This window comes from Polypterus senegalus, chromosome 3, assembly GCF_016835505.1.
Source record: "Polypterus senegalus isolate Bchr_013 chromosome 3, ASM1683550v1, whole genome shotgun sequence".
NCBI lineage: Eukaryota > Metazoa > Chordata > Cladistia > Polypteriformes > Polypteridae > Polypterus > Polypterus senegalus.
The window spans coordinates 258,514,322-258,536,781 of record NC_053156.1 but is presented as its reverse complement, the minus strand read 5'-3'; the positions used below and the strand labels follow the sequence as shown (position 1 = coordinate 258,536,781).

The 22,460-nt window shown below is 35.8% G+C and overlaps 2 protein-coding genes across 4 annotated transcripts in view; one reads left to right on the top strand and one right to left on the bottom strand.

Moving 5' to 3' along the window:
* The window catches only part of gcfc2 (GC-rich sequence DNA-binding factor 2), a 50,055-nt gene extending 39,020 nt beyond the window's left edge, over positions 1–11,035 (bottom strand). Inside the window, exons 1-3 of the mRNA XM_039748969.1 lie at positions 10,451–11,035; positions 6,816–6,923; positions 2,360–2,494 (exon numbers count right to left, since the gene is read on the bottom strand). Of these exons, the coding sequence (XP_039604903.1) occupies positions 2,360–2,494; positions 6,816–6,923; positions 10,451–10,775 (568 nt within the window). The 5' untranslated portion in view covers positions 10,776–11,035. The remainder of the gene's footprint in view (positions 1–2,359; positions 2,495–6,815; positions 6,924–10,450) is intronic.
* A 6,310-nt stretch (positions 11,036–17,345) lies between these two features.
* The window catches only part of LOC120526080 (intersectin-2-like), a 299,488-nt gene continuing 294,373 nt past the window's right edge, over positions 17,346–22,460 (top strand). For all 3 annotated transcript variants that reach the window (XM_039748966.1, XM_039748968.1, XM_039748967.1), the window contains exon 1: positions 17,346–17,550. The gene's annotated coding sequence lies outside the window, so the exon portion shown is untranslated. The remainder of the gene's footprint in view (positions 17,551–22,460) is intronic.

Sequence of the window (22,460 nt, the reverse complement as noted above, 5' to 3'; positions counted from 1 at the left end):
AGAAAAATTACCACAGTGTCCATTGATACCCAGTGACTTCAGTGTGTTAGTTTGCATATTAGATAAACAGAGTATACTCTCCTTGAAAATCTTGAGAGAAAAGACGCATGTTAGAATGGCATTTACTTTATTTGCCATAAATAAATGTCCCCTCTAAACAGGTTCTGAAATCTTATGGGTCTATAAAGTTCCACATGCAACATGATACTTCAACTACAGACCTCAGACACTAAGCGTAGGTGAAAAAATGTCTTCTGTTCACATTCGGAACAGTGTCTAAAGATCAGAAAGCTTTTGTCTCAGCTTCATACTATATTCAGCTTTCAAAAACTTTTCACTCACTTTCAGGAAAAAAAAAATCATCTCTTGCAGCTTTAAAACTTTTTTGTCACAAGGACGAAGTTCTGACTGCCATTCTAAAACTCAATGCTAGACTGTTGCTGATAACTGCATATTTATCAAAATAATAAAGAATGTTGTTACAAACTACTGTATACATTATGCAAATGCCTTCTCATTATGCTTGTCTATCAAAGCAAATACTCAGAACTCTATAAAGCAAAATGGTTTCTGATTATATAGTGAAACAGCTTGTAATGGGACACTTTATGATAGTCACTATTAAAAGAAAAAAATGTACTTATGCATATTTATTACTTAAGGATGGCTCAAGTATGTTTTATATTAGAAATACAAGGCACTGAATAACCTTTCATCTTACCAAATTTGCAAGGTCCAGTAAAATGCACATTTCTCAATTGAGAGCTGTCCCACATTATTTCAGTTTGGAACACTACATGTTAGCACTACCAATGGATTGCACAATAAACGAAAATCAAGCCTGTCTCTATTATGACAGTCAAGGATAAGGCGAGTAACCTGGTTAAGGCAGAAACCCGATTTCTTTAAAACCCACATTTTCATGCACAAGTATTCTTCTTTGCAAAATGTTCTGACATCATTAGACTGTCCAAAAAACAGTTAAACCTTATCACTGATGATCGTAAATCCGAAAACAAGAATATTCTTCATATACTATGAATTAAAAAAAATCCTCTTTTAACCCTTTACCCAGGGGATGACGTTAATCTGCATCCAGTCCTGCATGTAGGCCCTTCATACTGCAGGGAAAAACCTGGAGGTTGGTGGAAGAACTGGCACTCCAGCCACCATAAAAAAATCTCACACTGTTCCATTCCATCTCAACTAGTGTGGTGCTGAGGTGTCACCCATATCATGGCTGCGCTCTGGCCCTAATCTGGGATCCTGAGTTGGTCTGTCATGTGGTGGGTGTGGCAATACACTGTATCAGCGCATGCTCCTAACCTCTCTCTCTCTTTTAACATCTGTGAGCTAAAACCCAGATGATTTGCAGTATGAAAATTGGCCGCTGCATAATTCAATCATACTCTTTCAACAAATCTATAGCAAACAGCTGGATCAAAACTAAACTGACACCTTATTAACAGGTTTCTGTTACTAGATTGCATGTAGCACACTATTTTTTCTACATGGCTGTGCAACTGAGTCCTGCAAAAGACCAGATATATGTGCTTCTTGCCTTACACACAATGCTGCTGTGTTAACAAAAATGCAGGTATTTCTACTTTAATAAAATAAGCATTGCATTAGGCTACTAATTATTTAAAAAAAAAAAAGTAATTGAACTGCGTAATGCACCCCTGAGAATATGCTGCTGAACTTGTACTATGTGCTCTGTTCATCAACATAAATTTACTGATTTCTGAAATACTGCAAGAGATTATTTCAAACAGAACAAGAAATAATGTGATCATCTGTGCATTTACTTCAGGAAATTGATCTCTGTGGTTGCTAAAACAGGGTACCAAGCTAAGCAGGTGAACAGAGTGCAATGGAAATGCACAGAATACAGAATTCTTAACTGTAACCAGGTCAACGGTTTACATGACCACAGAACTGGGATATTTATGGAGAAATCTACCTTTGTAAACCAGGTTTCTCAGAGACCAATAACCTGATTTCTTTAAGCAAAATAAGGATCTACCTGGCATTTTAGAAACCATGTTGCTATTAATAACCGAGTTACTAAAGTGCCTCTAAATACACTCAGTGAGTGAATTGTAAGCAAGATAGTTGTATAAAACGTGTTGTGTGATATACAAAAAGAAAAATAACATTAAAAATGCATGGTAATTAACTAAATAGTTTAACAGTTTAGTTTTGGCAATCAAGCTTTAATTTCAAATATTTTCAAGTCTTGAAAACAAGAGAGACATTTTTAATGACCTGGATTTGTTAAGGAACAGACAATGAATCATTTATGTTAATAAAAAAAAAAAAAAAAGAATCACTACATGAGCAAACAATTTTCACAAACCTGCTCCAGATCTTGATGAACCCGAATTACTAGATGTTTGTGAGCTGCTGTCATCATCACTCCCTGTAGACAACTGATCTTCTTTATCACTGTCCTCATCAGAAGAGCTCACTTTTGGCATATCATCTTCCAATTCTAAATGTAAAAACAACTGATCAAGCAATTACGTTAGAGAATGTATGCATGCCATTTCACAAATTTTAGATACTTTAAAAAGTTAGTTATTACATTTTTGACTATTAGATATAGTTCTTATTTTTTATAATATATGCAATTATATAAACTAGTAGACTAAATTAAATGCATGCTATTTAACATGGATCAATTCAAGGAAAATAAAAATAGCATCGACTGATGTGCTATTTTTAGTTGTAGAGGGTCAACTGTCCAAACTGTTGTTCAAATTTATTAAGCATAAACTTTTTAAAGGAAGTATTCAATACAGAGTTAAAATCTGTTTTGAAGTCTCAAAGTAAAGTTGTTGGCTGCTTCATATCATGATGGAGACCAGGGGTCTCATTTATAAAGCCTTGTGTAGATTCAAGCTTGAAAATTTTTCCACACCAAAAAAACAGGAAAATGCATTTGCCAAAAACCATCAGATTTATAAAACCGGGTGTACACACCTTTCTACATAAATAACCATTTAGAAATCACAATCATCATGTAAATGTGCAACTGTGGACACACCTCAATGCTAATTAACCTCATGCATATGCAATCACAATGCTGCCAGTTTTGATTTGTTGGTAGAGTGGTCTTCCTCCTGCCACTTTGAGACCCTGCCACCTGCATTCAAGACTATCTGGCTGTAGTCCGCATCTGAGCATGCAAAATCATGTGCTGCCTTATAGCACCACTCCTCTGTGTTCTGGGATCAGTGATAGGTGCAAGGTGCCAGTGTCTGAACTGGTACCCGCTGTTATCTGCTCCATGTAATGACGCGATTACTGATGCAATGAATAGTATAGAACGTATAAAAAACTGAGAGTGCAGTCAGTTACCTGACCAACATGCCAGCCACCAGTACTACAGTACTGTCATGTCAGCCAAAGCTAGTTTGCTTCAAAATAAATGAATCACATATTGCGTTAATAGAATGTAACTGCTTATGGCTAACAACAGCAGCTTCGTACTTGCTAGATGCCTTTATTGCAACATGAATGTAGTAAAGTGCTCATATTTCCTGCATTTATATGTCCACAAAAATGTTATGTTTCATGTATGTGCCATGGGTATATGAAAACTGAATGTTGTGCCTCATTGATTGAGATTAATGGCTTCCAGAACAGCAAGCATAATAGAGTGAAGCTTGGCTGAGGTATTCCTGAACTGTCAGCCAGCTTCCTAAGAAGTGACAACAAGTAACCAACATAAACTGACAAAAAACAAAAATGTTGTATGTTGCAAATGCACAGCACTGGCCCTCTTAAAAGGGAATTAAAACAGAGTCTATACATCATATTCAATACTTTTGAGGTTTAATATGTTTGTCACATTAACACACATTATAATAATAACTCATTGTTATATTATAATTATGCTAAAATAGTGCAACAATGCATGCGAGTGGTCCAATTAACAACATCACACTACACAGCCACCAATTAAATACCAACATATCAACAATAAAGGGTAATTACCAAAAGAAATAAAACTATAAATTCAAAATGACAAAAATTAGCTCTATGAAAGAGAAAAGCAACTGCACTAAGTTCCCTGTCTAAATATTAAGATTAGTTAAAACAATTAAAATTATACAAATAACTAAGAACTTGGAAATTAACTAATTTGTTGTATAGCAGGAATGCCAAAGGTGATACTAATCTTAAAGATTTTAATTTCAGTCTGTATATCACACAGGAGCAAAGATGCTTTCAGGGACAAATAAACCATAACACCAACATGGTCTTTGTCGTACATTTCACCATTAAGCAAGTATTTCAACACAGCACATGCTGTAGTTCTGCTCAGTTCTTGCTATTTGTGGGACAGTTCGTCTCATTGTGCACCACAGAAACTGAAGACCACAGTGCAGTACTTGTTGCATGCCCAGGGGCTCAGATCTTCTGCCTGCATATCAAATGCAGTTCCCTTTCAAAACCCATCCTATGCTTATATTAATTAGGGGAGCTGCATTTTGCACATTTTACATGTAATTAGTTAGTTCAAACACCTTTTAGCTGCTGGTTGTTAGCATCTGTTCTTTATAATAATGTGCATGTGATGAAGCTGTAAGGTTGTTTTTAGTGTAATGAAATTACTGAGTATTTATTTGTTCACTCTATGCTTACAGAGTGAACCTTACATCATTCTTTTCCTCTTTCATTCACTTCCAGATAGGAGACTATATATTTTTTTTTAATTTAATTTTACTTCAAGCAGCAGATGTGAGTTGGTTTTGACAAACAAGTACGGTAATCTGAGGAGCTGTTGGACTAGTTAAAGACGAAAATATACAGGTTGAACTAACCTCTCTCAAGGTAAATTTGAAACAGTAAAGTAATCTATAATTAAAGATGCACAGAAGGTTTTGGTGTTTCACCATTTTACAATAAGAGATTTTAAAATTTCAAAACTTAAGTTATCTTAACAAAAAAATTATTTTTATTGAAGAACAAGTGTGGCAAATTTCAAGAAAACTAATCTACTAGGAAAGGAGATGTTTCACACAAACTGACAAACATACATACAAGACATGCTTTTCACATTTTCAGGTGCAAAGGTTATACTCAAATTTATGAAGAAACTTTTCAGTGAACTGCACAAAGCAAAGGTTAGAATTTATAACAAGTTTTAAACGTACTGCATGTGTGAAAATAAATATAGCATGCCTCACAGCAGATACTGTATGTGGGCATTTAACAACACTGACTTTAACTCATAGTACATGCATATATGTATATAATACTGGAAATTAAAAAAAGAGAGCACAATAAGGTACAAGTACATTTGAGTAGTAAAAATACATTCATTAAACATAAAATATTAAGAGGACATAAAAGAAAATTAAACACAAACAAATCAGAAAGATTATTTTCTCATCCCTTTTTAGTGGAAAAACATTAATAACTTAACCAAATTGCAATTTGATTAAAACTCAAAGAATACAGTTTTGCCAAAAATTAACATGAGGTAACACCTGGTCAATTTTAGAAATTATGGTCAGCTTAGTAATATTTATTTCTTATTTTCTACTTTTATAAGAAATTTCATTTTAACACAAAACAATAACTATGGTGCTGCTACTTCACCCGATTCCATTTTTTATCATTTCATGCCCTCTAACATATTTATCTCCTTTTAGGCACTCAGAAGCGTAGTAAATAAAGTATTTTGTTCTATTATATTGTATGTCTGAGGTGGTAGTGATAAATTGGCAATGTAGCTCTTTCAAGAGGATTACTTGTATTATGTTTTGTACATTGTATTTACCGCATTTTTTGACACCTATTGCACGTCTAGCCTATGTGGAAGGCAGTTTCTATTTCTCTGAATTTCCCTTCCAAAGATTTCTTCCTTTTTTTTTTCCTATAATGTTAGAGAGACATGGCTGGGGGGCTATCGATAATAGGCCCTGTTAAAGCCCTTTGACTCATTTCTTGTGTGATTTTGGGTGATACAAGAAACAAATTGTTATTGTTGTAATATTACAGAGATCCTAACATTCTTACAGTTCCATGGTAATGTTTTTTAGCGATGCTTTGTTGATTTTTTTACACTAAGACTAATCGGAATATGAAAACTTACATTTATCAAAAGGGCTATTTTAGGTGTTTTTCAGTAAAAAAAAAAAAAAATGTGAAGTTTCCAAATTTAAATATTTTTCCCAAGTTAGTGTATTTGTAGATTAGCTGATTTACAGCATACAATTCATTAACACTCGCATACTATTGTGTGAAAAATGGAAATGAACCTAACACTAACCATCTGAGAAGATAACACATTAAGATCTGAAAATACTACACGTGTTATCTGGCAGTTTCACACAATTGAATCAGTCTTTGCCATGTAACTATTCTTTCCTCTTAAACTGTAGTTAAACATTTTTTAAATCTTGGCCCGGGACTGTCTGTTTGGAGTTTGCAAATTCTTTCAGTATTGGCACGACTTTTTTTTCTGTATACCCTGGTTTCCTGCCCTTAGCCCAAAGATGAGAGTGTGAGTTAGGATAATTAGCACCTTATGTGTGAGCACAGTTTTGTGTATAACTGTATTCTGTGAAGAACTGGTGCCCCACCCATGTTTGGCCACTGCCTGAATAAGCAGGTTGGAAAATGGATGCACAGATGATGTTTATAGGAAGGTACAAAATACATGTTTATTTCTGTTTTCTTCTGCACACTTGAGCATTCAGAAATAATTTAACACAATTGCAAACCAAAGAGATTAACATTTTGGGCATTTATACTGTTTTGCCATATTACAAAGCACATTTGCTTTCAGTAAACTGTACCTTTATCTGGAATATTATTCATGTCTTCAGCCAGATGACTCTCCTTCTTTGGTGCTTTAAATAAAACAGCATTGGCAGCAGGCTTCTTAACTTTAAACTCACTTCCATCTATAACAACAAAGACATTTATTTTAATACGGTCACTCCACACTTCACGGCAACATACATCAGAAACCTGCAATGGTGCCATATAAGGTTAGAAATGCAGAGCCAGCCATTTCAGAATTTTGGTCCCTTTCCATCAGTCCACTTTTTTGCACATTCTTTCAGGAATCAGACAGAACTACAACCTCCAAACTGTGATACTTTGGCACGGTACACTGTTATTTCAACACACGTTCCAAGACTAAGGAAGCATGCCTTTGACAATGGGGAAAAGGCAAATGAAATCCCAAAAATATACTAGTTCACCCTAGCCTCAATTTCAATGTGAACGGCAAGTACTGTGCAACAGCAAGTATAAATACCATAATTCACTGCTTATGTGCCTATTCTCTGATATTTGCATCCAAGAAAATATTTTTCTTCAGCATAATAAAAATAACTTTTCAATACAATTTTTATTAACACACTTGCTCAGAACTTTAAGTCTGACCCAATAAATCCTGATTAAGTATTAATGAGTAAAATAAGAGTAGCCCTTGTAAAATGAATTTCATCCTAATAAACTTCAGAAAAGCGTAACACTCAAGCTTTTAATTATATGGAAAACAAAGTATTTCATTTATTATTAAAAATGTACATCTTGTAATACGTTTTCATCATTTCCTTTATGACTTAACTACCTTCTGAGGATTTTCTCATAATCTGTGTATACCTTATTGATTTTTTTTATCCATCTAAAATCTCCATCCTCCTCTCTACTCCCTCCAACCCTAAATTAATTTTGGAAACATGGAGAATTTTGTTATATTATGTAGATCTTCAACTAAATAGAACAATATACAAATAGTTAATACAAAGGTCATTCAAGTAACTGGAGGTGCAGTGATTGTATTGTGCAGGAAATTCCTGGAATACTGTATGTATATTAGCAAAATTAAGAATACATAAGGAGTTAGCTGGAAATTCTGTGTGTTTTGGACTAATAGCAAAATATCAGACTACAGCTTTGATGGTAAAGACTATGAATTGCCGTTTATCCAACCCTAAGAAAGTAGCAAAGATTCAAACAGTTCAAAATGTCTCCTAAAACAACCAAAGAAAACACTATCTTGCTATGTGGCAAACTGTCAGACTAGCTAAAACTATGGAAACTGAAAACATGTGCCAAATACTGTAAGTAAAATAGACACAATGATCTTAAAACACGAGTTAAGAAGTAAGAATAAAAACACCCTGGAGAACACTTTATGGGCAAAGCAAGGAGACCCAGAAGACAGCAAGTCTAAGTAGTATGTGGCATTGATAACTCTCAAAAGCAGACATCTGCTGAATATCCAAGAGGAAAATTATACAGCTAAACATATCCTAATCTGATATTAATAGCATGAATTCACCTGCATTTCATGTCCCAATCTAGACAAAACATTAAGACAGCACAACTTCTAATTAGAATAAAGGTACTACAAATTTTTTTTCCTCCATCTTGAACGATAAAGGTACCCAAGAATTCACAACAACATATAAATTAAAAAACAAGACAGCAAGTTCCAAACACCTGGACAAATTTTTATGAAATTTGAGAACATCTGTTTGATACTCATCTTAAAATGGTGAACATGAATTCACAACAATGTACAATATCAAAACCAAATAGGGGCAGCTCATTTATAGCTGTGATTATTTAATATTGAGAGAATCTGCAATAAAAATAGCAGTCACAAGTCAGAAAGATAAAAACCCTCAAAAAAAAAAAAACAGAAAATGAAAAAGGTCAAAGGAAGACTTGCCAAAATATAAAAAAAAACATACAATGAGCAACAGGCTTGATTCAATTATGGAACCCAGTATTAAGCTTTATATCACTGTAGCTTATGATAATTTACCATAACCTTTATGATCACCTGAATACTGGGGGGCCAGCAGAATAAAGGTATGAGAAAAGTTAAGTACACCCCATTAAATGTTTTTCCTTTTTCAAAATGTGTACATATCGGGATTGATCTTCATTGAAGCAGTACCTACAGATAAAGGTAATTAAAAACAACCATCATGCCACATTTATATCTTGTAGTCCACTGTATAATTTACATAAAAAAGAAAAAAAAATTATGCAAAATGCAAAAATAAGTACAACCCTAGATTTACAAATACCTCAAATTAGAATCCGGTACAAATGATAAGAACATCATTAGAAAGGGTCTTCCTGGAACCTGTCTTATTTAAACTTCAGAGTGCGAGCTATCACCATGCTTAGACTGAAAGAGCTTTCTAAAGCCTTCAGAAAGGTTACAAATGCTTAAGAGTATGGGACAGGACTTCAAAGACTGTCAAACAATTGGAAATCAACTGTTCCACTCTCTGGAAGACCATCTACAAGTGGAGAAAAGTTGAAACAACTGCTACCTTGTCCAGGCCACACCACCCTAGCAAATTCAGCTCGATAGCACAATGCAAGATGCTAAAAGAAGTGGGATGTGTGCCGGAAAGAAACCTTTGCTGTCCAGAAAGAATATTTTGGCAAGCCTAAACTTTTCTCATGAACACTAAAGCAAACACCAGGACTTCTGGAACAATGTGCTCTAGACAGACACGGCAAAGACCGAATTATTTGGCCAAAGTACCAGAAGGCAAGTTTAGTAAACCTAAAAAAACATTTGACCACAAGAACCCAACAACATCTGTAAAGCATGGTGGTGGAAATGTCATGGTTCGGGGCTGCTTTGCTGCATCAGGGCCTGGGTAGCTCAACATCACAGAATACATTAACATCTTTAAAACGATCTGTATTGATGTTGAAAATCTGACCTAGGTTGGTCACTGTCTGTGGCTGAGTGGCTTTTCCTTGGGTACTGCTCATTTCATCTCACATTCTAAAGATGCGACTCTTAGGTTAAACTGGTTAACTTGAAATTCACCTTGTGGGTGTGTGAGTGTGCTCTATGAAGGACTGGTTTGCATCTCAGTGGTCGGTTCCTGCCTGGCATCTGATTCTAGCAGGAGATGCTCCAGTCTGCCGTGACCCTAATATATAAAGTAATGGACTGATATATATTTCAGGTAAAAGCGCAAAAGAGTGAAATAACTTACAAATTCAATAACAAATAGTTCAATTACAGCATCGACTTTTTAAGCGAATTCCATTTCTTGCTAGGCAATTGTCAAAACGGGTTGATAAAAAGTTTTTAAAAAGCAACCATCATTTTTTTTAATTATTTAAAGCAGCTATCTGCAGTTCTCTCTCAACAAAAGGTAAAAGTAAAGATATTCGGCATTTAATAACCTCCTGGTCTAAAATGAACTTATGCTACCCTGAATCGCGAGGAACAACGTTAAAACTATTTTTTGTCTACAGATGACTACGAGGGACAAGCAGTACGCGTCGTCCAGTTAAACAATAACACATCAGAACACAAGAAAGTCGTTTAGGCACACCGATCAACATTTCTCTATATTAAAATGTATGTTATTGGAAGGTCACTTATGGTACTTTTAAAATCTACACTACAAAAAAACTCACTGTCTGTACTCACCTTCCGTTTCATGCTGGAAGCTCAGCGTGCAGTTATATTCCGTCCGGTCGGACTTTAGATTTCTCTTAATATTTTGGGGATTTTTCGTTTCAGACAATGTCTCACGGTCCACTATATTCAATGCCGGATCAACTTCGGACAGTACCCGATCAAGTCTTTCAGTTACGGGCTCTGGAGATCTTGCGGCCTGCTCGCTTGATTCAAGAGAAGCTGGCACTTCGCTGAGTGACTCTCCTGTCTGTTCTGCCCCTTGCCCGATTACTTCGTCTTCATCACTTGAGCTGGCCTTTCTGGTCCTAAAATTTCTTTTAGGTTTCTTAAACATTTTAATGATTGATAATGTGAATGTAGTTCCATTCAAGATATCACGGAAACTCTAGGGATCATTGACAATTTGCATGGGAAAGGGGTAGCTGAGCGACTTCAACATACTAAAATTAAAAAATAAATCTCTTGAATAGTGCCGTATTATGCTTGACTTTATTTGTCAATTTAATAAAATAGATAATTATTAAGTTACTGTGAGGGCCGTATACGTGCGTGAACGAATTCTTATTGCGTAGTCCCCACTTTTAAGATTGGTCTTGACCCTCAACCCCAGTGCATTATGGTATTTGATGTTCTATTTGAAAGCAAAGTGAGGGAAATAAGTGAGGTGGTGTGTATGGTTATAGATTTATTAGTTTATAGAGCCATTATTATCATTAATTTGTAGAGTCATTATTGTCACATGTTCAGAGTACAGTGATTGCTTCCTGACCTCTAAACTTCTTTAATTCTTACATTAAATAACTATTTTACTTCAGACTTTTGATTTCCTTACCTGAAAATTTTCAGAAAACAATTGTCACATCCTAGCAGCAGCAAATACCAAATGTGGTGTATATGCCTATATTTGATATGCAATATCAAAATAGTTAATTATCCATCTAATTCACAAACATTTTGCTTTTATTATTATAGGGTCCCAGGGAGGCAGAGCTTATCCAAGTACCTCCAGGTGCCTCTTTCTCCATGTGGCAATACTGTATTATGTATTGATTTGTGTCATATCCATTTATTTGTATTTTTTTGTATTTCTCATTATTTCTTCCCATTTTTCACATTTACATTCATTTTGTATACATGATCTTTTCAGGTTTAATAATCACTATGTAGTCCATCTAGATCTTTCCCATCTATGCCTGCCACGGAACTGGCATTGCACCCAGCCCTCACCCTTCATTTTACAGGTGGTGAGACCACAAGGTGGCTCCACATAGCCATTTAGGGCTGAAACCTGGTTATGTGGATTGCCCAACAACCAGGCATTCCTAGAGAAAGTCTCCCCCGGACCTGGATACAGAACTGGATCCTATTAACCCATTTCCAAGCAGTTTAGAGTGTTTTTAAATTGTAATATCATTCTTTGTCTGACTGTTTCACTCCAAACCTGTTTACCAAGAGTACAAAACTCAGAATGATTTAGTTCAGAGCATCCCAAAGGTGGAAATCCTACAACAGACGCAGGACATGCTTTAATGATTATATTTCTCAGCTGGAATCTATTGCTAGAGACGCAGAAGTCTGGGCTGACCTGCTTGGTCTGCTGCAACTGTGACCTTAACCAGGAGAAGCTGTTTCTGAAAAAAAGTTTAGATAATCACTACATATTAGTAACAGGAGAAAGCATCCAGTCACTGAGTAGAAGGTTGATGGTACAGTTTTTAGATATAGGATGGACCTGTAAGATGATGCAACTTCTTTTTATTAAATGCTTCTAGAAAAGATTCAGATCTCCTTCATTCAACTAAATGACACATATGGAAGTTATCTTTTCAAGGATACTTGATTCCATAGAGTACATAGTAATAATCTTGCCTGAAGAAGGGGCCTGAGTTGCTTTGAAAGCTTGTATATTGTAATCTTTTTAGCTAGCCAATAAAAGATGTCTCACTACATCCATAATGGCTAACATCGTATAGCATCCTAGTTTCACTGCATGCTGCGACATGATGAAGCAAAACATAATTTTAGTAATTATTTGAAAATGAAGATAAAGGAATATGTTGAATTTTTCATAACACAGAAGTAATGTGGTTATCAAAGAAATAGTCTTAGCTGGGTTTTATAACCTAATCTGCCTCTCTAAAAAACAAAAGTGTTGTGCAGCAGGAACCACCATGACTGTCAGACTGTCATGTTCAGGTAACCTTTGACATCAAACTACCCACTACCAACTAAGGATATAAAATGTTATGCACCTGCTAGTTCTGCCCTGCCCACTGCCTGTTTATACATTCTCTTCTGAATTTACAGATGAGAGCAGGCCTTTTTGAGAATGGAGAACATAACTGCATTTATTGTGGATTCTGTAACAGTTAAGTTCAATCAAACTTTGTGGTTATTAATAAGTCTTTAGGAGTAGCCAAGATCACAGAATGTAATAGAGAAAAATAAGTAAAAATCAGAAAGATAAAACACAATAAAAGCAGACAGATAAGGGTGTGGAACCAGGGAGGGTAAACATTCTGTAACAGGCAGTAAGAAGACTGAAGGGCTAGACGTTCATCTAAATCAGATTGAAAGTTAAACTCTTACCAAACACTCAGATGTAACATATATTTTAATTTAAATATTTAATTTATTATTTATGAAGATATCTTCTGAGAATAAATGTTTGCAAAATCTAAAAACTAACCACTGAACTATCACTCCTAAATCTATTCCTTTAATAATATCTTCAGCCGCTGCCAGCCTACATGCATGAACAAATCCTCCTTAATCATAAATACCTCCTGCCTCTTCACCCACAGGAGGTTAACCAAAAGTGCTAAAGAGGAGGTGGTCATCTTTTTAAGTAAAGTTAAGGGTACAGTAAGGCCAGAAAATGGTCGGTGCATTGCATAATGCCAGAATTTAGGACCTACTGTGCTATTTAATTCAATTTTTACATTCTTTATTTAAGCATGTAATCTTCTTTTTTATTGTTGCACTTCTAAACATATTAATGGTGTAGACCTCTTTGAAGAAAGATATTCTAAGCTTCCCAGTGTTTATATTTTATTATCTTACCCTTCATGCTGTTGGTTTTGCTTAACACATTTCACAAAAACTTCAGTGACATATATTTTTTATTTTTATATTAATTAAAGACTGAGTTTTTATGAAAATTTGAAGATCCCATATACTCCAACGAACAGCACTGAAACATTCTAGCCAAAAGTCAGGAGCAGAATTGGTAGCAAAAGTTGCAAAATAACTGAAGAATTTAGATATATTGCCAAAAAACATAAAATTAATTCCTTTGTTTTTTAGTGGACAAATGGAAAAGCTTCCTGATTTTATGACTAGCATGGTCAGACCTATATAGGTCAGGTGATTGTTATGCTTTGTACTTTTAGGCTTTGTCCTGCTCATCCACTCCTTCCCACTCCTTTACCTTTCCATGAATTTTTCCATGGTACACATTGTTTTATTTATATCAATTATTCATTTTCAAAAACAAATAGCTCCTCACAAGCCACATCCCAATCTCACTCAAACAAGGGATTATGTAGTTTTAAACAAGATTATCCCAGTGTAACTTTGTGTATTGGTGACCACACAGCTTTAACTGAGATATCTTTTGTATGAAATGTCAATGCTATCATTTTCACTGGTTTAAGTAACCTACCCAATGAGGCCAGAGCCAGAAGAAAATCAATAAATGCTCTGGATCTTGATAAACTTTTCTAAAGTAAAACCATCATGATTAGTTGCTATGGAAGGAAATGGCAATACAACTGTTTGAAGGTTGCATGTTTTTGTGACATTCAGAATAGGTTAGGTTAATTTTTTGATTCTGAATTTTTCCTGTGTGTTTGAACATGTTCTTAAGTATGGCCTAGGAAGGACTGTCACTCTGTCCAGAGATGATTCTTGCCTCATGTCCAGTGGTGCAGTGACAAAATTGAGACCTTCAACTGGATGAAGCAGGTTATGTTATGAATTGCCATCTTGTCTTGGAAATCTTCAGATTAACCAAAAAACAAAATAATTCTCAAAGGCAGAGCCAAAAGGATGTAAGTTGTAGTGAAAAAACAGAAGTGAAGTTGTAACCAGAGCTCAAGTAATACCAGTTAGAAATAATACTAGTCTTTTTTTGTTTTATCTACAATTTGGACAGCCAAGAAGAGCACAGCCCTGACTTGTATACCATCACGGTAATGACGTTGCATGTCAGACACTCCTGATTGCCTTGCCCAGCAATGGCATAGCAATCATCTTCAACAAAGGTTTCAAATGTTTTTCATAATGTGTTGAAATGAAAAGCAAACTTAACCACTGGATTCTTTAGTCTTCTAATCCATCCTAAAATGATGGTTTAAGTACTTTTTAAGAGACCAAGAAATGCCTTAGAAAAATTAAAAACAAAAACAAGATCATGAAAAAATCTATTACATTTGACATTTTTATTTAATATGTCTTGATTTTCCTTTAACCCAAAATATTTGATGCTTCTTTTTTGGGGGTTTCTAACCCAGAATAAACAAGTTTGATGTTCATTTTTTGTTTGGAGGCTTTGATTAAAATCTGTTTATCTCTTAATGTTAATTTTGACTCCTTTTGTTCTCATAAAGGGTGTCACCATTTTGAGGGTTTTACATCACTAATAACCAAAGTAATGCATTCCATGATGATGCCCTGAGACTGTGTGACAGAGCACTTTGTGCATTCCCAACCTCTCACACCCAGTTCAATTTAAGTGCTTAGATAACCTCAATCTAGTGCTAATATAATAGCTAAGTTCCTAAGTTATGTTACAAACAACTTGGAATAAGTAAAAAACAAAAAGTAAATCATAAAATAACTTTATAGGCACAATATTGTCATTTTCATCTCCTTTTTAAACACAATTATTTATTCAAATGCTAGTTCCAAACTGATAAAAAGTTAATCCTCTGTAAATCAAACATGGGGGAGAATACAATTTTGTTAAACCTCAAATAAAAATCTACTAGTTTAGTGATACCATAAACCACTTTGTGACCTTAATCTTAAATAAATGTTTGTTACCTGACCTCCCACACAAACCCCAATGTCACCTTTTACTCCGATACATTGCTAGATTCAGTTCCAGAGACACTCACAGGTCTTCCAGTGCCTATTACTACCATACCCACCTTCCAGTACTGGAATGATAAAGAACACTGCATTGCCCAATGTAGGTTCATTCCATTTGCAAAAGTCTTCCTGGAGACATACCTTTTATTTGTCAGGTAGGATTCTATACACTTAACATTGGGCTAGACTATTATTAGTCCACCTAGTGTCCAGTTTCTTTGTAAAACCAACTTATTGGGCCATACTGAATAATAACCACAGTCAAGATGAGGTTGGAAGTGCCAGATTGGTCATGATGAAAGGTATTTATGGAAAAGGTCCAAATTGAGCAAAACTTGGCAAATGGAAATTGAGTGGATTATCACTCTACATGAATCAAAGGAACCAGGTATTTTATGAGAGACAGATACATACTGGTTAGATACAATAAAAGTCATCTTTGTATATAGCATTGACTCTGGAATCAGACTTTATCTTCAAGAGTGGTTTCTTCTATTCTGAACCTAAGCCATTAGAAAGGCACCTATCGAGGTATTTTTCCAGTGGACAAGAAAGTCACTTCCACGGGCAGAGTATTTGTGTTCAAATTTCCAAGGGATAATGAAAAGTCCTATGCCTCCGTGCTGGATAGGAGAGTCTGACCAATAGTTTAATATCAAGTTTAGGGAGGGCAGTGCATATTCTGTCTTGGTAATGGATCAGTGGACTTTTTCCTCTTAAACATACTAGAGTTTTTCAAATGCCCTGATATTTTTTGTGTGGGTGGCCATGTTGGAATATGTAGTACCAAACCTGATTTGTGTTCAAATCAAAGTATCTGCAGTGTTAAAAATGTGTCTGATAACAAGATAAATCCATTCAAGGTGGACATGGAAGTTCATCGACAGTGTGTCGTCTCATCTTTCACGTTTATGATGTTCATGGACAGGATATCAAAATATAGTTATTGGCTTGTTCCAGAGAATCCAGAGAAGTGTCAGGTTCAGGTTGTTCTGAAAATTAACTTGCCAAGCTACTTTAATTTTCTTACATGTTTAAAGCTGGATTTTAGTTTATTTCTCATTCTATGTCCGCAATCTTCTTTTATAGACAGAATCTGAATAATATTGTGACTAGATTTTGTTAAAGAGTAGACTAATCAAGCAAGAGAAATCTAAATAAAGCAAATCAGTTTAGGTATATTGGAAACTCACTGACTACTGACTACTATTGGTAGTCAGAGTCTGTGTTTGACTCTCTCCATTTGAAATTTAGTGATAGTATAATTGATCTGGCTCTGCTTTATGTTGATGATTTTGATTTTACTTTGTCCCAAGGCTTCCTGAAATCTGCCACTCAAAAATTAAGAAAATAATCAAAGTTATCTTTAGACTGAGATTTTAAATTGAGGCTTGCAGGAATGAATTCATTAGAATTGGTTTTATTTCTGTCTAATATATAACGTTATTTTTGTTTATCTGTCTGATGAAATATTTCTATCTATCTATCTATCTATCTATCTATCTATCTATCTATCTATCTATCTATCTATCTATCTGTGGGTCTGTCTAATATATAACGTTATTTTTGTTTATCTGTCTGATGAAATATTTGTTGTTTTACCATAAATTATATCTTTTTGCGTATTGACCCCTTGTTGTGTTGAAGATTTCTTCACTTTGAGAAGTTTATGTCTCGCCAATTAGGATTTGAACTTCAGGAGAATAGACAGGCAGTCGAAAGAGAGAGGGCGGGAGTGAGCTCGAAGGGGGCGGTGCTCAGGCTGCCCTCACCTAAGCTGATTGGTGTATGAGCAGGGCAGCCTTTCGCCTGTCAGCCATGTTTTTGGGACAGACACTGCGCCAGCACTTAGGGCAACAGGTTTAGCGGCTCTTTGAATAAGCTGCGACGCAGTCGCCCCCATTGTTTTTCGAAACAAAAGGAAGGATATGCGTACAGGACAATGACAAGAACTCGACAAAGCTGGAGTTAAGAAGAGTTGAATTTGGAATCTATATTTGTGAGCAACAATAAAGGTAGGTAAATCACGCCTTGCTTTACCCCATTGCTACTGTTTGCTGTTCAGCACTTGAACCTACTCGACAAAGTTTGACGCGGAGCAACTCGGTGACCGACGTAAGGTCAGCTTGGCTGCCTGGGTGGATCTGACATTGCGGTTGTGTGTTTCATGCATTGTTGCTCCCGACTGTCATTGTAAGCACGCATTTTGGTATTGGTTTTTGTGCCCCAGCTTGCACACTTGTTCGTACAGCACCAGCCTGTTGCAGGAGTCTGTGCCCGGAAGAGATGCTCACATACCGTTGCAATTTTGAAAATAAATAAATAAAAAATAATAAATAAATAATTAAATTGGTATGTGGAAGTTGAGGCATCTTATCGTTATTAGTGTTTATAGGTAAACGTATTCGTGATATATAGTGCCTTTTATAATGAAATTCTTGACATGCACAGTAAAGACCAGGCTTTTGTATAGTCCACCTTTTAAATTTCTGTTTTCCATTCACATCGTTAAAATAGGCGACTACAAATTGACGGTTTAAATGTGTGAGAGCATTAAATGCTTTTTCATAGATGTCTGTTTCAACAATTCTGTGATTTCTACATGATGTCGCATGCTGTCAATATAGGATTGGCTTACAACCTTAACATAGATTAAACAAATTGAGTAAAAGAATATGCTGCAGTAATCATTATTAAATGACTGCTTTTTAAATTAAGAATCAATCCAGTACTATGTAAATTAAGACTGCATAATAATTACAACGAAATGTACGCTTCTTGTATTTTAATTTAAATAAATGGCCTATATTTGGAGTATTATGATGAATACGACATCAATGCCTTTTTAAATGAAATGAATGCTGACTTGATTGCTTAATACGATATGTCTTCATCTGTAGTCTGCCCATCCCTCATTTGTTTGCATAATTACATAGCTACAGCTGCTCCCTTTTTGAGTTATTTTTGGTAAGGAATGGTAGCAGGTGTATTTTAAACAGGTTACCAAACTAATATTGTAATGTAGAAATTAATTTGATGGCAGTAATTATTTCGGAATTTCTTCATCCATATAATTTGAGTCCTTCCTGTTATTTCCTCTGCAGCTTGAATAGTTCTTGAAGACAAAGAAAAATGGATTGTATACCTTCCTCTTTCTATTATTTTTAAGAGATATATATATACTGTGTACAAAAAAAAAAAAAAAGACGCAAAACTGTACGTGGCCAATGTGCATCTTTGTTAGCCACACTATATAGACAAACTTTCTTTGAAAACAAGTTTCTTTAAGTTTCAAAGATGGGCAATATCTGCCAAGCTGGATGACTGACGTCCTGATAATTGTGGTAAATATTTCCATTATGAACATGTTCTTCTGGTGCTTTTTATGAATGTTATTATTCACAACATTAATTAGGAACTTTAGCATACAGTATTTACATTTGGTAGAATGTCCATATGAGACTAAGCAGTCTTTTATCCTTGCTATCTGGGGAGGTTTGTTTTCTCCAGCATCTTGACTGCTATAGTTTTTATTTTACTCCTTACCAGGCCTTGTGACCACAGCATTGGCCTTAACACTGGAACTATGCAACTGAGGGCTGCTAGCACAAGCGAAGTGGAAGGATGAAAGTTTCACAAAGCTCTAAAAAGACGTGCTTAGCAAGTTGCATCCTTGAGTATGTAATACTCCGTTTTATCAGCTATTGTGCAAAAGTTCGCTGATGACACTGCTATTGTGGGCTGCATCAGGAGTGGGCAGGAGGAGGAGTATAGGAAGCTCATCAAAGACTTTGTTAAAAGGTGTGACTCAAACCACTTACACCTGAACACCAGCAAGACCAAGGAACTGGTAGTGGATTTTAGGAGGCCCAGGCCCCTCATGGACCCCGTGATCATCAGAGGAGACTGTGTGCAGACCTATAAATACCTGGGAGTGCAGCTGGATGATAAATTGGACTGGACTGCTAATACTGATGCTCTGTGTAAGAAAGGTCAGAGCCGACTATACTTCCTTAGAAGGTTGGCGTCCTTCAACATCTGCAGTAAGATACTGCAGATGTTCTACCAGATGGTTGTGGCGAGTGCCCTGTACGCGGTGGTGTGCTGGGGAGGCAGCATAAAGAAGGACGCCTCACACCTGGACAGACTTGTGAGGTGGGCAGGCTCTATTGTAGGAATGAAGCTGGACAGTTTAACATCTGTGGCAGAGCGATGGGCACTTAGCAAGCACGTGTCAATCATGGAGAATTCACTGCATCCACTGAACAGTGTCATCTCCAGGCAGAGGAGTAGCTTCAGTGAGAGACTGTGGTCACTGTCCTACTCCACTAACAGACTGAGGAGATCGTTCCTTCCCCACACTATGCGACTCTTCAATTCCACCTGGGGGGGTTAAACACTAACATTATTCAAAGTTATTGTCTGTTTTTACATGCATTTTTATTACTCTTTAATATTTTTTTTTTTTTTTGTATCGGTATTCCGCTGCTGGATTATGTGAATTTCCCCTTGAGATTAATGAAGTATCTTATTTATTTCTTCCTCCTTGGGATGTGGATTAAAATACATACAAATTTGAGAGGGTGTTGGAGGTGAGGTGATCCTTCATGAATAGTCATGCACTCTTATTTACATATACATCTAAGAATATGGTGGGGGGCATTCAGTGGAAAATAGAGGTCAGACCATAATGAGATTTTAAACTCTGGTTTTAGCAGAAACCAGGAAGTACCTCCGGCTCACTTCAGTCTCTTAGTACAATACAAGCCGGGAGTGACGTCATGCCTTGCACAGCTCAGTAAAAGGTTCCTCCAAGGAAACGACATAGAGGAGGTAGACATTGTACAAAGTTCACGATATTAGTTCCTTTCACTGGTTCTTTTTTGCATAAAGCTTAAAACATTTATTTCATTGCACAGGCCAGGTAAATGTGCAGCTCCTAAATGTCGGTGGTGTTTGTAATAAGTTAAAAGTTAAACACGATTCAGTACAAGATTACAGATCAAAGCATTGTTTGAAGCTACCATTTTTACAGGATTTGCTACAGTGTGAAGTAATATTTATACCCATAGTTCCCATTATTCCTAAGGACTACCTTTCCCAATTCAAAAGAAGACAGTTTCCTATAAATTTTGTTTTCCAGTGACCATTGACAAAAGCCAAGGTTAGTCACTAGGAAAAGCAGGAATTGATGTACAGCAGGAATGTTTTACTCATAGGCGATTGTATCTCCCATGTTCAAGAGTAAGGAGCTCCAGTGAACTAATACAACTTGATTTTCCTTAATGTGAAATTCTCCAAAATTTGAAATTTTCTAACATGATGCCACAAGTGGAAAATCCTACACCAGTGATCTCTTTTATAAACATTTACTTGGATTTGAGAGTGAAAATATGCTTATGCCAAAAATGGATGTGAATAGCATATGTGCAGATTCAAAAGGGACTTATTTTTTCAGAGTGGTGTAGGAGTGAGGGGGAGTCCCCCTGTGAAACGAGGCATGATTAACGATGCAAGAGTGGATGGCGGGATGGAGTGGGAGGTACCCCGTAAAGCATGGAGTGCAATTAAGCAATGAAACACCGTTAACTAGCTTTATTCCTCACAATGATGCAACATTATAACACCTGTATTCAAAAGTGATGTGTGGCACTGTTAAAATTGCCAATGACTTGTGCGTTAATGAAATGTCACTTCTTTTGGTTTACAAAAGCAGCTTTATTCTCATTATGTGCTCTTATTGTGATATGAGTTTGGTAAATTGCTTTGATTATGTTAGAAAAAAAATGTTTTGTGTATGTACACCCACATCATACAAAAACTGAATATAGTGACATGTCGGTTGGTTAATGACTTCCAGCACAGTGGGCATAATGGAGTGAAGGTTGGCTGAGATATTCCTGATCTGTCTGACAGCTCCCTGAGAAGTGACAACAGGTAGGCCATATAAACTGAAAAAAATACAAAAAGTTCTTCAATGCAATTACAGAGCATTGGCCCTCTTAAAAGGAAACTAAAATACAGTCTGTACATCATATTCATCACTTTTGAGATTGAATTATTATACGCGTGAGTCGTCATTTGACTGGTTTGTTTTCATTTTCCTACTTGATCAAGGATGTTCAAGATATTTCATTATATGTCTACAAATATTCCAAAATCCGAAAATATCCAAAATACCTCTTGTCCCAGGCATTTTGGATTAGGCATACTGAACCTATAATATTAACCTCTAGTATAAAAATACAGAAAAGTATATAGTTTTATAGTACTTCTGATACATCAACATTAATAGTACTATGACTGAGGCCAATTCTCCTAGGTAATAGGCGAAGCCAGGTATTATCTGGTAGAATATAAAATGTATACTGTAAATACTAATAGTAACAATAGCTTTAAAACACTGGTATACTCTTGGACCTGTATGTTAAATTAAAGCCTGCATTTCAGAGACAATCGTGCAGTCGACGTTTCGTTATAGGTTATAGAACACTTGGGTGTACAAAATGGATGGATGGACACATATAACATGACTTACACATCATTGAAATGCAAAATGAAACATGATTTTCTGTTCACTTCATTGTCCTGCTGCCTAGAGTAACTAAAGTGCCAACACCTAAAAGAGTTTGCGTAGGACTTATGGAAGGTTGCAACCCTACTTAACTTTAAGCCAATTTCCACGCCATGTTCATGTTTTAATTATTGCTTAAGAAATGGGTTAAACACGTTTCCGAGTGTAAGCAAATTTTATACAGTACATGAGGCTCCTTGTGCTTTAATTGTTCAAATCTGCCCCTCCTTTTTTTTTTTTACATTTTTTCCAATTATAAGAGTGCCTTTTTGAAATTAACATTAGTCCATTATTTCAGAACGTTTGTTAAAAGAAAAAGCTTTTGTGGTGCTTTTTTCAAAGTGTCTTACA